The 15986-nt window shown below is 41.9% G+C and overlaps 1 protein-coding gene across 2 annotated transcripts in view; it reads left to right on the forward strand.

Moving 5' to 3' along the window:
* Positions 1–14937, forward strand: part of Vkorc1l1 (vitamin K epoxide reductase complex subunit 1 like 1) — a 50534-nt gene extending 35597 nt beyond the window's left edge. Inside the window, exons 2-3 of one of the 2 annotated variants that reach the window (XM_042688093.1) lie at positions 5950–6059; positions 11157–14937. In XM_042688093.1, the coding sequence (XP_042544027.1) occupies positions 5950–6059; positions 11157–11383 (337 nt within the window). In that variant the 3' untranslated portion in view covers positions 11384–14937. The remainder of the gene's footprint in view (positions 1–5949; positions 6060–11156) is intronic. The other variant, XM_042688094.1, reaches the window with a different exon arrangement.
* The last annotated feature ends 1049 nt before the right edge of the window (positions 14938–15986 follow it).

Genomic DNA, 15986 nt, shown 5'->3' on the forward strand with positions numbered 1-15986 from the left:
TGCCCTGCAACCCAGGGTCGCCTGGCCAGGGGGGGTTCAGTCTGACCTAACATCTTAATCCATGCTTCACCAAGGCTAGATAAGCAATTGCTCAAAGTTTTTCTGGGTTTTGAGATTTTAGAACCCAGAACTAGAACCCAAAATAGAATCAGGATGAATACACCAAGTTAAATTCCACTGTGAAGCCTCTGGTGGCAAAATGGCGCTTAGTAGCCAATTCATCTGCTTTTTGTTAATTTGGGCACTAACTTTGCATACTGTAACTGTGTCATCAGTAGTGGCATCATACTGCTCAAATAAAAGACTGGCAGTTTTTTAATAAAGGACTAGATAGGAAATATGATAGACTTTGTGAACCATATGATATGTGTCCCCTCTACTTGCCATTCTGTTAGTGCAAAAGCAGCCACTAAGTAAATAAATGAGAGTGGCTGCGTGCCGATTAAACTTTACGTAAAAAAGAGGCGGTGGGTTAGCTTTGACCAAGGGGAGTCGTTTACCAGTACCTGCTAGGATGAACCAGGAACTTTTTGTTTTGTTTTGTTTTGTTTTTTGTTGGTCGTGGGGCTTGAACTCTGGGCCTGGGCGCTGTCCCTCAGCTCTTCAGCTCAAGGCTAGCACTCTACCACTTGAGCCACAGCGCCATTTCCAGTTTTCTGAGTGGCTTATTGAAGATAAGAGTCTCAGGAACTTTCCTTGCCTGGGCTGGCTTTGAACTGTGATCCTCAGATCTCAGCTTCCTGGTAGCTAGGATTACACAGGTGTGAGCCACGGGTGCCTGGCTGAGACTTATTTTTTAAAAAGAACCATTATCATACGTAGCAGTGTACGGTACAGTAATGTTTTTCTTGGTGGTTCTAGGAATGAAAGTCAGGGTCTTGCACTTGCTAGTGTTCCACCATCCAGCCTCACCTCTAGCTCTTGTTTTGGCTTCTGATTGGTATGTTTATATCATTGAATTATGAGCTTTTTGTTTTTACCTTTCCCATCTTCCTTTTTAAAAGAAAACACTAACAAAAGCAAAAAGGTCTCACTGTGTTGCCCAGACTGGACTTAAACTCTTGGGTTCAAGAAATCCTGCCACTTGAGCCACACCTCAGGTTCTGGCTTTTTGCTAGCTTATTAGTATGCCTTTTTTTTTTTTTTTTTGTCAGTCATCAGGCCTGAACTCTGGGCCTAGGCGCTGCGCTGTCCCTCACCTCTTTAGATCAAGGCTAGCGCTCTACCACTTGAGCCACAGTGCCACTTCCAGCTTTTACCGTTTATGTGGTGCTGAGGAATTGAACCCAGGGCTTCATGCTTACATGAAGGCAAGGACTCTACCACTGAGCCACCTTCCCAGTCTTTAGCTTATTGGTGATAAGAGCCTCATAGACTTTTCTGCTTGGGCTGGCTTTGAACTGTGATCCTCAAGATCTCAGTCTCCTAATTAGAATTCTAGTGAGCCACCAGTACCCAGACGATAATGTATTTGATTACTGCACCTTTTTTTCACATCCAGGAGTTCTTCTTTCCTTTTGTTTGTTGTGATGCTTTTGAGTTCTTGACATAAATTGAAAAAAAATTTATGTGCCTTGGTGGTGGAGTGCATGCCTAGCATGAATGAAGGCCTGAGTTTGATTCCTTAGTATCACATAAACAAAAAAAGCCAGAAGTGATGCTGTGGCTCAAGTGGTAGAGTGCTAGCCTTGAGCAAAAGAAGCTCGGAGACAGTGCCTAGGCCTTGAGTTCAAGCCCCAGGATGGGCAAAAAAAAAAAAAAAAATAGATTTGTGTGTTGAATGTATGTAAATTTCACTTAAAAACAACAACAACAAAAAGAGAGATTGAAATAGAGAGCTTGTCTAGTAAGTGCAAAACCAAGAGTTTAAACTCTGATACTGCCGGGCACTGGTGGCTCACGCCTGTAATCCTAGCTACTCAGGAGGCTGAGATATGAGGATCGCAGTTCAAAAGCCAGCTGGGGCAGGGTAGTCCATGAGAATCTTATCTCCAATAAACCACTAGAAAACCAGAAGTGGCGTTGTGGCTCAACTAGTAAAGCACTCAACTCATAGCTGAAGAGCTCAGGAACAGCGCCCAAACCCATAGTTCAAGCCCCACGACTGAGAAAAAAACTAAAACCTAAAAAATAATAAACCCTGATACCGCAAAAACAAACATAAAAACAGGTATATGTTGTTTCCTTGTGAGACTACGCAGAAAGATTGTGTGTTCCAGCTTGGGGTACTTCATGGCACTGTCTCTATCTTCTTCCCCCGCAAAAAAAAGGAACTAAAAGTCACCATTGAGTGGCATACAAGTAATGGTGAGTGAAACAGACAAGCGTGGTTACTGGACTGGGTGACCATGGCATGGGAGATTCGTTACAGAGGTCTGTTCATAGGCATGGGAGGCTTTCTGGAATTTTTTTTTTTCTGGGGGGGTCCGGTCGTGGGGCCTGAACTTTGGGCCTGGGCACTGTCCCTCAGCTCTTCAGCTCAAGGCTAGCACTCTACCACTTGAGCCACAGCGCCACTTCCAGCTTTTTGCTTATGTGGTGCTGAGGAATCGAACCCAGGGCTTCATGCATGCAAGGCAAGCACTCTACACTGAGCCACCTTCCCAGCCCCCTTTCTGGAATTTTTTAAAGTAGCACTGGCCTACCATATTAAAAATTCAGAATATAACATTTTGATCCAAAAAATAGACAATAGGAACATACTACTTACAAACATGGAGGTAAATGGAGTGAAAAGTTGTGAAAAAATAGCAAAGTGATGGTCTCCAGGGGTCAGAGTCAATCACAGGGAAGGCGGAATAGGGAAGTCTGGTTGGCTCCAAAAACTTTGGTGTTATTTTAAAAACTTAATGAGTATAGGTGTGGAGGGTATGTGTGTGTGTCCATGCACACTTGTGCGTGTCCATACACACACCTGGCGTGGTGCTTGAACTCAGGGTCTGTCAATGAGCTTTTGCTCAAGGCTAGTGCTCTGCCACTTGAGCCACAGCTCCACTTCCCCTTCTGGCTTTTTGATGGTTAATTGGAGAGAAGAGTGGACTTTGCTGCCTAGGCTGGCTTTGAACCTGAATCCTCAAATCTCTGTTTCCTATGTAGCTAAGATTTCAAGCATGAGCCATCAGCCCAAGCAAATGTGTACTTGATAAAATAATTCTTCATTTTGGGAATTATCACATTGTTTTTAAGGAAAATATCCATGTGAATGAACTAGGCTATTTACCCAGGATAATTTTGGCAATATGTCCAATTATTTCCATTGCAAAGGCAGTGACTAAATTTGAATAAGTCAGGAAGTTTGATTGCCTGTAGTCTCTCCCTTCTTCACTTTGCTCTGCTGTAGGTTGTCTTTAAACCAGCACCCAGGGTGACATAGATAAGCTCACTCCTAAATATCACTCATTGCTATTCAATTAAAATTCAAGCAGGCCCTAGGTGGTTTGGATGGTTGGACATGTGCCTCTTCTGTCATTCTGATCATGGTGTGTCAGCCCCAGTGTTGTCTTGTTCACTGTGCCTCATTCCTACTGAAGATCTTTGTATTTGCCATTTCTCATGAGATCAACTTCACTTCACCATTCAATATTTGGTTTTATAGTTTAATTCCTGAGAAAGTCCTTCTCTGGTCACCTGGTTACAGGAGCTCTGCCCATCTCTGCTCTACATGGGTCAGCAGGCCTCACGGTGAGGCCTGAAGACCACAAGTACCAGCGTCACCAGGATTTTGTGGGCAAGGGCTGGTAGAGGAATGCAGACTAAAGGTTTCAGAACCCCATTTTTCCTGTGTATCCATGAGGCTTCTTCAGCTCTAAAGGCAATTCGGTTATGTTTGTCTGCTTTTTGCTTCCCTAACTAGACGCATGAGCAGGGAGTGCCTCCTCTGATTTGGGTCATACCAGACCTCAGGTGTCCGCACTAGTATCTGCACACTTCGAAATGTAGCTGGAAACCTTCATACTTCTTCTTAGTTGTAATATGCTATTCTTACTCCAACATCATCATCGTGAGGGGGTTTCTTTTTGTATGTATGCTGGTACTAGGGCTTGAACTCATGGCTTAGGTGCTGTGCTTAACTTTTTCACATAAGACTGGTGCTCTACCACTTGAACCACACCTTCATAGGCTTTTGATGGTTAATTGCAGATAAGAGTCTTACAGGCTTTCCTGTCTGGGTTAGTTTCAAACTGTAATCCTCAGATTTCAGTCTCCTGAGTAGCTGGGATTGTAGGTGTATGTGGCACCTGGCTCAAGAAAGTCTTTTGTTCTCTCATGAGCTTGAGAAGTATTCTTTTTCTTTTTTTTTTTCCCTGTCAGTCATATGGCCTGAACTCTGGGCCTGGGTGCTGTCCCTCAGCTCTTTAGCTCAAGGCTAGCGCTCTACCACTTGAGCCACAGCGCCACTTCCTGCCTTTTCTGCTTATGTGGTGCTGAGGAATCGAACCCAGGGCCTCATGCATGCAAGGCAAGCACTCTATCCCTGAGCCACATTCCCAGCTCTGAACCTGAGAATTATTAAACCAGTGTAACTAATAAAAATAATTTATTTTCCTTGTATTTAGGCAATTTGTCTTCAGAACCAAAGTCTAGATTTTTCTAGAGTGCATTTCTTCTGGTTTTTTGTTATTTAAAAAGCACTCTAATTCAGAGTTAAACTCTTAATAGTTTTTATCCAAAGGAAATGTTGTTTTGATATTTGTATCAAGTTTTATTAAAATCAGAATTTAATAATCTTTTTTTTTTTTTGCCAGTCCTGGGGCTTGATCTCAGGGCCTGGGCACTGTCCCTGAGCTCTTTTTGCTCAAGGCTAGCACTCTACCACTTGAGCCTCAATGCCCCTTCTGGCTTTTGTGTTTATGTGGCGCTAAGGAATCAAACCCAGGGCTTCATGCATGCTGGGCAAGCATTCTACCACTAAGCCACATTCCCAGCCCGATAATCCCTTCTTAAGAGTAACAAAATAAGATTCTAAAAACCTTAAATGCAAAATTAGAAGACCTACTTTCAATACTATTGGGGTCATATAAAGTGTCAATTTTGGGGGAGGGGGGTTGTGTGGTGGTGGTGGTGGTGGTTGTTATTGTTGTTGTTGTTGTTTGGTAGGTTGTGGGGCTTGAACTCTGCCTGGGCACTGTCCCTCAGCTCTTAGAGAGTGTTCTACTGCTTAATTCACAGTGCTACTTCCAGTTTTCTGGTAGTTTATTGGAGATAAGAATCTCACGGACTTCCTTGCCTGGGCTGGCTTTGAACCATGATACTCAGGTCCAAGCTTCCTGAGTAGCTAGGAATATAGGTGTGAGCCACCGGCACCCAGTGTGTAAATTTTTTTCTTTGGAGATAAGTTCTGAGGAAGTCTTAACCTATGTTATCAGGACATATGTAGGACATGTGTTCTCACACATAGCTTAGTGAAAGGTTTCAGTTTATGTACTTGGAATGAAGGAATGGATCAACTACTGATGTAGCTTTCAACTGACCTCAAGGGATATTTGGCAAAGACTGAAGACATTCTGGTAGTCACAGCTGGAGATGGGAAATAGTGCAAGGACCTAGTAGGTGGAGGCCAGGGAGAGTGCTAAACACTTGGCAACATACAGAGCCACCCCCCCACAAAAGAATAATGTAGTCCAAAAGGCCAGTGTGCCACTACTAAGAGACCCTGGCTTCAATTCAGAATGGCTCATCAGCCAACACCGATAGTGTTACCTTTTGGAAAAGAGAGGATAGAGAATCAGGCTGCTTAGAGATTCTGATGGGCACATTGACATGTTTAGGTACGTTGTATTAGAAATACAGTGACTGGCAGCGCTGTGTGGGTAATCACACTGAACAAAAGATACTTAAGAAGTTTGGCAACTTAGCTTATTTTAGAACTGGATAGCTTTCTCAACTAATTTTACATTTTAAACGTAGGGAATGTCAAATATAGGGTTACTGGTTTTCCTTATTTTACAGATGGGGTCGAGGATTTGGTCTTTTGGGTTCCATTTTTGGAAAAGATGGTGTATTAAACCAGCCAAACAGTGTCTTTGGACTTATATTTTATATACTGCAGTTATTACTTGGTAAGTATCTATACAGCATTACAAAAATGAATTTGCTATATTCCATTTAGTGTTTTGTGTCTTTGCTCTGAAGTGTCTTTATATTAAATAAAAGCATATGTCAATGATAGAAGCACTAAGATTGTAGCCTATTTCTGTGTTATGAAAACATGGTTCAAGTAAGGTTGTTTACTTTGTTTGTTTTAATGATGTCAACATTGAACTTGGTATCAGTTGGTGTTAAATCATGAACAGCAGCATTTCATTGCAGTTCTATTGTGGAGATTGTGCTCCGGGCTTCATTGTACACTTGGCTTCTACTGTCTTGCAGGCTGTGTAGCCATTTAAAAGTATTATGTATTGAGAAAACATTAACTGAAGATGATGTTCCTTAATCCACCACTACTGCTTCCACTGCCTGCTGGTGTTTTTTGTTTTGTTTTGTTTTTCTTTTCTTTTGCAGTACTAGGGATCAAACCCAGGCCTCCCATAAGCTAGGAAAGTACTCTACAACTGAGCTACATCCTCAGCTCTGTCTTCTGCATTTCAAAACCTTCAAAATGGTTTTGTGGGATTGCTTACCTTCAATGTAGTGCTGCCTATTTTCTGTTTTGTTTTTGTTGACCTCCAAGTTTCACATTTTCTTTGTTCTTAATAATGCTACAGTAATCAACTTTGTTTAAAGTTCCCTCTTCCCCAACCCTCTGAACTATCCCCACAAAACTCATTTCTAGGTGTAGAATTAATGAATCAGAACATATAGGAATTTTAGTGGATTCTAATAGTTGTCTGTCTTCGTCCAGGCTTCATATTTTACAAGTGTCTGTCCAATTTCTAAGATATTAGTAGCTGTTTTTTTAACTTTACCATATTTTAATTTCCCTTTTTTGCCAGATTATTGAGATCGTTTATTTTTTCATATTTTTACAAACACTTTAACCCATTCTTTATCCTTTCTGTTTTGTGAATTTTTTTGTATTTTATATTTAAACACCTTCACTTCTGCCCTTTGCATTGCACCTGTTAATATTTTATCCCATGGTTTACAAGTGTTTCTGTGATTCGCTTCATTAAAAATACATTTATCGCCGGGCGCTGGTGGCTCATGCCTGTAATCCTAGCTATTCAGGAGGCTAAGATTTGAGGATCACAATTCAGAGCCAGCCCGGGCAAGGAAAGTCCCTGAGACTCTTTTTTTTTTCTGGGGTCCGGTCGTGGGGCCTGAACTCTGGGCCTGGGCGCTGTCCCTCAGCTCTTCAGCTCAAGGCTAGTGCTCTACCACTTGAGCCACAGCGCCACTTCCGGCTTTTTTCTTTTTGCTTATGTGGTGCTGAGGAATCGAACCCAGGGCCTCATGCATGCAAGGCAAGCGCTCTACCACTGAGCCACCTTCCCAGCCCTCCCTGAGACTCTTACCTACAATTAACCACCAGAAAACTGGAAATGGTGCTGTGGCTCAAGTGGCAGAGCTCTAGTCTTGAGCTAAAGAGCTCAGGGTCATGCCCAGGCCCAGAGTTCAAGACTTACAATTGACAAATAAAATAATAATAATAATACACTTAACTCTTCTGTCTGAAGTTGGATTTGTCATGAGGCAAATTGTGTGGATTTTTCTGAATAATCCTATCAAGTCTGCCCAGTTCTGCATATGTTTATTGATCGCAGATATAAAGATGTGTACATAAGGGTACTCATAGCAGTGGCACTTAAAATAGCAAAAAATTAGAAGTAGTCCATAGTAGGTAATGACTGAATGAATTGGGCCACATCCATATTAGAAGGGACTACTTAGGTATTGAGTGAAAACAGAGGATTGAAACAGCACTGAGTGAAAAGCAAATGATAGTTCAGTAGGCATAAGGCACATGTATGCTTGCATGCATGCATGTAACCGTAGAGCAGGAGCTGGTGGTTAGTGGAGAGAAGAAATTCACTTCTCAATTATGTACATTTGTTCTCTTGGAATTCCAAAGAACCACATAAAAATATGAACATAAAGTAAAAATGCATTAAAAGTATTTTCATAGGAAAAAGCCTAAGGAAAATCTGATGATTAATTTAGCAGATAGAAACAGTCAGGTTTTTCTTAATAAGATTAACTTGTTATACGTATTCCTTCCATTCATGCTTCCTGGGACATTTTAGACTCCACACATGCTCATGTGATGTCAGTGGAAGCGCATCTGAGCATATCCAGAGACTCTGCGTCCACTCCCTTCCATTCTTTTTATTTTTTGGGGGGGTCTGGTCGTGGGGCCTGAACTCTGGGCCTGGGCGCTGTCCCTCAGCTCTTCAGCTCAAGGCTAGCACTCTACCACTTGAGTCACAGCGCCACTTCCGGCTTTTTTCTTTTTGCTAATGTGGTGCTGAGGAATCGAACCCAGGGCCTTGAGCATGCAAGGCAAGCGCTCTACCACTGAGCCACCTTCCCAGCCCGACTCCCTTCCATTCTTGACACAGCATTTACATTCATGCTCCATAACTGCTGTGTGAGAGTTCTGCCCCACCTCAGCTCCATGTTGCCCAGTCCCCTGCACCCTGGCTCCACTGTTACCTTCTGGTTGTGGAGTTTATGAATATAAAAGGAAATTCCAATAAGTTATCTTGATTTCTTCCTCTAAATATGAAGGGCAGGTGCTGTTCACACTGTTCTACAGCTTGCCAGGTTTTTTTCCCCCTTTTTTTGTTTATCCTATCTTGATTTTCTTTTTATATCAGCATATTACTTCCCCCTAGCCCCTCTGGAGATATCAAGATTCAAGGGCTTTGTCTTGCTAGGCAGTGGCTCTACAGCTGGAGCCGTGCCTCTAGCTTCTTTGCTCTGATTGATTTTTTTAAATTTATTGTTCTTCTAAAGGCAATATACAGAGGGGGTTACAGTTAATTAGTTAAGGAGTATATTTCTTTTTGGACAATGAAACCCCTTCCCTCACCCTCTTCCAGTTTTTCCCTCCCATCGCCACATTTTCTACATCACGTGTACTGAGTACCACTGCTGCATTTGTTCACCCTTTGTCCCTACATTTCTGCTTTTTTTTTTCTTTCTTTCTTTCTTTTTTTTTTTTTTGTCGGTCGTGGGGCTTAACTCTGGGCCTGGGCGCTGTCCCTCAGCTCTTCAGTTCAAGGCAAGTGCTTTACCACTTGAGCTACAGCGCCACTTCCGGTTTTCTGGTGGTTTATTGGAGATAAGAGTTTCACGGACTTTCCTGCCCGGGCTGGCTTTGAACCGCAATCCTCAGATCTCAGCCTCCTGAGTAGCTAGGATTACAGGCGTGAGCCACCGGCACCCAGCCTGATTATTTTTGAGAGTCTCCTTTTTCCTCCGCCAAACCCCCTCTCCCCCCCATGCCATCCTGGACTCTCTTTTATGTTTCCTGACAGAGCCAGGTAACGGGGACACACCAGTTCTCCTTGCTGTTGGTTGAGGTGGTAGGGCCCTGAGTTCAATCTCCACCACTTCCAAAACAACCCTATCTTGGCTAAAGATGGCAATATTAATTTTTTGAAGTTTTAGATATTTAACATAGCTGAAGTCTAAAAATGTTTTCAATAAAAGACCAAAAAGAAAATAGTGTTAGGCACTGGAGGCTCACGCCTGTAATCCTAGCTACTCAGGAGGCTGAAATCTGAGGATCACAGTTCAAAGCCAGCTCTGGCAGGAAAGTCTATGAGATTTTTTTTTTTTTGGGTCTGGTCGTGGGGCCTAACTCTAGGCCTGGGCGCTGTCCCTCAGCTCTTCAGCTCAAGGCTAGCGCTCTACCACTTGAGCCACAGCGCCACTTCCAGCTTTTTTCTTTTTGCTTATGTGTTGCTGAGGAATCGAACCCAGGGCCTCAGGCATGCAAGGCAAGCGCTCTACCACTGAGCCACCTTCCCAGCTCTATGAGATTTTTATCTCCGAATTAGCCAACAAAAATCCAGCAGTAGAGCTGTGGCTTAAGTAGCAGAGCACCAGTCTTGAATGGAAAAGCTAAGTTCAAGCCCTAGTACTGGCATGCACACATGTGCACCTGTGGACACCCACAAACTTACACAATCCACACAAAAATAGAATAATAGTTCAGGCTTTATAGGCCTCACCACACCAGCTCAACTCTGCTTTTGTAGTATGAAAATAGCCACAGAGTTGTAAATAGGTGAGAATGACTGAGTTTCAATAAAACTTTACTGACAAGCAGATTTGCTGTTGTCTGGTACACCTCAGTCTTGCTGAGCATAGCTGTGAGGTTCTGACTAGAATCTCAGGCAAGCCAAAACACCATCTCTTTCCCAGTACTTCTCTGTGCCTTTTTGCCAGGAAGCATCAAGATACTCCTTAGTTGATGCCTTTAAGCCTGCCATCACCTATTATTTTTCCTCTTACTGCTCTTCACTAGCCATTGAGCGTTCTCCCTTCTCTGTCCTTGACAATTAGTGCATATATTCTTTATATATTGTGGTGTATAGAAAGTAACAAATAACTACTTGTGAAGCTGAGTCAAGAATTCAGGGATGTTTTTCTCTTTGAGAACTCTAATTGCCTTTTTTCTTGATTAAGTTTAACCCAAATGTGGACAACTGGACCGGTGTGGTTTCCCATATTCACTGAGTCAACCACTTTGAAATGCTTCTAAGTTTGTTTTTTTCCTTCCTTTTTTTGGCAATGTGTAGTTGTAGTCACATCCCAGTATGCTTTTTGTTTTATCAGTTTGATGTAAAGATGAAAACCAAATTGTCCCTTCCTCAGACGGGAAGCCCCTGGTGAAAAGCCAGGGTGTATGTACCCTTTGGAAGGAAAGAGTGCAGTCCTCATGTTACCTCGCTCACCAGCAGTGTATGAATACTGACTTTACAGATCAGCTTCATTGCTTCATATGACTGTGAGATTACATAAAGTTTCCTTGTGTGTGCATATATTTAGCTAAGTTTCTGAAATATTTTCTGTGGAAATACTGATAAATCAAAAACCACTGTGAAATGGGCATTCTATCTACAAAGTCAGCCTGATTAATAATAACAAAATAGGTAGTTTTTTTCTCAAATGTCAGTTTGCAGTGAGATTAGTATTCCTCCACTGCCCCTTCGAACCGATGCTTCCTGCGGAGCAGAGCCTGACAAGCCGTGTCTCTCTTCCCCCAGGAATGACAGCCAGCGCCGTTGCAGCTCTGATCCTCATGACATCCTCCATTGTGTCTGTCGTGGGTTCTTTGTACCTGGCCTACATTCTGTACTTTGTGCTGAAGGAGTTTTGCATCATCTGCGTCACCACATATGTGCTGAACTTCATCCTTCTTATCATCAACTACAAACGACTAGTTTACTTGAATGAGGCCTGGAAACGGCAGCTGCAGCCCAAGCAGGACTGACGGCCTGAGAACTCTCACCGACTGACAGTCTGAAGTCCCTTTCCATTAAGTTTATTTTACAGCCGTTTTTTTTTTTAATTATTATTATTCACAACAGACACTTTCCCTAAGAATCTCAAACTGATTTTTTAAAATACTGTAAATTAGAAGGGGCCCTAGCTATTTTCTGTGTCAATCTTCATTTTAAATATGGATACAAAAAAGGATACACCGAGCCAATCAAAGACAAGCTTTAACTTTACTTTGAAGATGTTTCTGAGATAATAAAATGTAGCCCTATACCCCTTTCCTCAATTGTAAGGTGAGCAACCATTGCTAGTAATTCTTTAATGTGTATAAATTCTATTTCAGGTATAACAAATGTGATCATGACATGAAAATATTTTAGAATAGATACTGTATTAAATATTGCTATGTTTACAATATGTACTATGTTTTTAGCTGATGGATTTAAACATGTAGATTGAACTAGAGTCCATTCATGTGATATTTGTAAATAAAGGTAGAAATATTGGATCCATCCCTGCAGAACTCACTGTACAGTTCAGTTAAAGTGTAGCAGCCCAGCATTGACGGACGACACAGGGGAAGCTATAGGCCCTGCAAAGCATCTGTGACGAGTCCTGACAGCATGGGTGCAGCTCTGACTGCAGAAATGGTAGCGTGGTTGGTCCCTTTCTCATATCCCTGCTCAGAAAGGAAGAAACTAAATTTGAAGGTTCAGGCAACGTTTGTGTAGTCATAGAACTGGATCGATTATAACCTCACAAGATGTGATCAGATCTTCAGTCCAAGGCCTTCCAGACACTCGTGGTGAGAAAATGGGACTTTCTTTGACAAAAAAAAACTGGAAATACCAATATGGCATTTTTATATAAAGCCTCTTACAATAGCTGAGTTTTCAGTTCAGATATTTTTCCTTAATATTGGTGCCAGTCAACCAAACAGTGTTCTGACTGTGAGATGACAAGGGTGAGCCCACTCACCCGAGTGGACTTGCTCTTTCTATAGTGTTTTCCCTATTTCGTTTTGCACTTAAGGATTGCTGGTAACTTTCACAATCAGATACTGAACCTATAGACTTGAGCACTCCGTTTGCATATCCGTGAAGGTACTATAGGTAGATGTATCTGGAGGTGAAATACAGTAATGTTTCTAATAACTACATAAATATAGTAAGAAGACATTTGGAGGTGATTTGAACAAACATGAAATTGTGGCTGTACGCTTCCACAGTTAGCATCTCAATGTTAAAAGTGCCTTCTGTCTTAAACCTCAAACCAAATATTTTGTGCATTGAACTTGGGCAGAAGTCTTTTCTTTCTTGCCATGAAGTAGAAACTTTGCATTTTGCAGAAAGGTTCTGTATGGCCATTCATTCCTTAGACTGAGAAGTGGTGGCAATGGTTTTGCTTTCAATTCGATAGATCATTATGTTAAAAACAACAAAAACAGTCCATTAGATTGGTAACTTTTGAGAGCTTTATTGCTTTCTTTCTGAAGGAAAGGGCAGGCAGGCTTTGCAGCATAAGCTGAAATGTGGAGTCCACAATGGTTCAGCAGTTAACACTGGTCATACTGGCAACGTAGGTCTTCTGGCTGAAGGCAGATATAAAGTCTGAATCATAATAAACTTTTAGTGGGTTTTAACCAGTTGCTTAAAGAAAGGATAGCTTAATTCAGATTTCTTCAAGGCTTGTCCCCATGAATGTGAATATTCCAGTGCCTGTCCTGTCTTTTTTATGTGTGGTTCCTGTATTCCGAAATAGTCAAAGAACCATAGAAAGCATTGGTTGAATGACTGGTGATGACAGGAACAAGTGCCTGTGTTTGAGGGTTTGAACAGTGGGCCCAGGTCCACCACGTTGGTGGCTGGTTCTTCGTAAGCTCATGTGGAAATGGCTCTATGGCAAAAGACTTGTGTGGTATGCATGGCAGTTGTGCTGATCAGGTTCTGTGTTCCGAATTCAGACCCTTTCCACCACATTTTGTATGGATCAGCAGAGGATTGTTAAAGCTTGTCATGATGTTGTATTCTCATAAATGTCTTCAACTCTTAGAAACTGTGAAAGTGTTGCACCAGACTGTCTCTTCAAGTTTTTCTTTTGCTTTCCTTAGCCTTGGAGAAGCCAGCGTTTTGGGTTGTGTATAAAGTTTTTGCCACATTCCTTTGATCCCTTTTCTTACTGAGAGGTGAGCAGGTGATTTGCTGAAAAGCTCATTTCTCAATGAACAACAGAAAACCCTGTTGCACGTTATTTGGTACTTTCTGCCCTGGGAGAATTTAGGCTCCATTCTGTACCTTCTGTCCACCCAGGAGACAGGGAACTCCCCGTGTAAAATCTGAAGGCTGTTAAACGGACTTTTAAACTGGATACTTAAAACACTGAGGCATTACTAGCCACCCATGGTCAAGGACAGATTAGAAAACAAGTGGTTGGTTTCTACAGTAACTCCATGCTTTGTGGCTTTCAAGTGGTCTATAACAAAGCCTCCTATTTTTAAGTCATAAATATTGGAAGAACAGGAGAAGCTGTGACCAGGGGGGTCCGGTGGTCTGGAGGGTTCCATAAGGTCTTTTGCAGCTAGTTGCTGTCAGTGGGAGTAAACTTCTGGAATAACTCAGGTTTAATTAGCTGTGTGCCAGGAATTACTTTTACTTGATATATATATATACATATATATATAGATTCTCCTAAATTCATTATTTTTAAAGAATGTTAAAAAGCATTGACTATTTTCATACAAAGAGATGAAGATTTTTCATTTGGTACAAAGGATCTTTGGATTTACTGGATAAGATATAGGACCAAGACTACAATAAAATTAAAAACTATTTGTTGGCTTTTGTTTGCTTCTTGTTTTTCAAAATCTTATCTTTTACAAAAGTACAAAGAAATCTCCAGGAATTACTTTCTAAGTTAGATTGGCACCACTTTAAGATGCCAGTGAATACTGACAGGCGATCTCATCTTAAAAATCAGGTGAGACAAATGCCAACAAAGTCCCACTACGCCGTTTCGGTGACCTGTGAGGGCACACGGAGTCCTCCACTCCGTCCTCTGTGTTTCCCTCCAGCACACAGCATCCACAAAGCATTTCCACATCCACGCTTCAGGCGCACCGAGGAGCCCTAGCTTGTGAGAACCCCCCTTGGATAAAACGAAAGGGGCAGCAGGGTGGGAGTCCAAGCTACTTGGCTACACTTTTTTCAACAAATTAGCCCAGAAAACTTGAAATGCTCTTTTAAAAAACAAAACAACACACACACACAAAACACTATTGAGCATGGCCTAAATATGAGGTGTACAATCTGTAATGTTCCATCAAAAGTATTTATTACTAGTGCATTTAAGCTCCTGAGTAAACATTCATTTAAAATCCAGTTCACTGGGAAGATTTCCCCTTTAATAGAGATAGAAAGTTTCTTTATCAGAGATTTAGAATACCATTTTGCTAACTGGTAAATAAAAACCATTGTAAATATGTAAGAATGTTTATTTGTTGCACATAACTTTTTTGCTATAAAATAAACGTAGACGTTTCCTGTGGAAGTCTGCTGCTGTCCTTCTTACACTAAGGGTTAAAGTTTTTTAAGAAGAAGCTCCCCTAGGAAGCTTCAGGAGATAGAGTCAATGCTGTAACCTCATCTCTGAGTTGTTCTTTCTTACAAATCATGTGCCTTTCAGAGAAGTTTGTATGTATGCTGGTCCTGGGGCTTCTTTTTCTCAAGGCTGATAATGTTCTGCCACCTTAGCCACAGCTCCATCCCTGGACTTGATAGTCAATTGAAGAGTCCACTCTCCTGCTTGACCATACTCAGATCTCATCCTCCTGAGTAACTAGGATTACAGGCATGAGCTACTGGCACCTGGCATAGGGTTTTATGTTGTTGTTTTAAGGGTTCTAGTTCCTAGACTCCCTGTTGGTTTGTGGCAGATAAGAGTATTAAGAATTAAGGACACCTTGAGCTGAAGAGCGCAGGGACAGCACTCAAGCCCAAAGTTCAAGCCCCATGACCAACCAAAAAAAAAATTAAGGACATGGCTGGGAATGTGGCTCAGTGGTAGAGTGCTTGCCTAGCATGCGTGAAGCCCTGGGTTCAATTGCTCAGTACCACAGACACAAAAAGCCATAAGTGGCACTGAGGCTCAAGGGGTAAACGCTAGCCTTGAGCAAAAAGCAGCTCAGAGACAGTGCCCAGGACCTGAGTTCAAGGCCCAAGACTGGCAAAAAAAAGAACAGTAGATGTTTTTCCATAGCCATGCTCCATTCCTAGGGGGGGTCTTCCAAAAGGGAACAGGAACAAAGATGACAAAGCCATTTGAAATAGCTTTGCCATGCCTCGCTGGATAGAACAATGGTGTCCCATAAGAACTTCAGAGCCTCCAGGATGTAGCCAACTTATAAATGTCTGCCACATTTCATTTTGTTTTTTTGCTCAAGAGCATTATGCAGTTTTTGACATTAAACTAAAACAGAAAGCTTGCTTAAAAAAAAAAACAAAAAAATGGCTGGGAAGGTAACTCAGTGGTAGAGCACTTGCCTTGCATGCATGAGGCCCTGAGCTTGATACCTGAGCACCGCATAAGCAAAAAATGAA

Source organism: Dipodomys spectabilis, unplaced genomic scaffold, assembly GCF_019054845.1.
Source record: "Dipodomys spectabilis isolate Male_0828 unplaced genomic scaffold, ASM1905484v1 ptg000112l, whole genome shotgun sequence".
NCBI classification, from domain to species: domain Eukaryota; kingdom Metazoa; phylum Chordata; class Mammalia; order Rodentia; family Heteromyidae; genus Dipodomys; species Dipodomys spectabilis.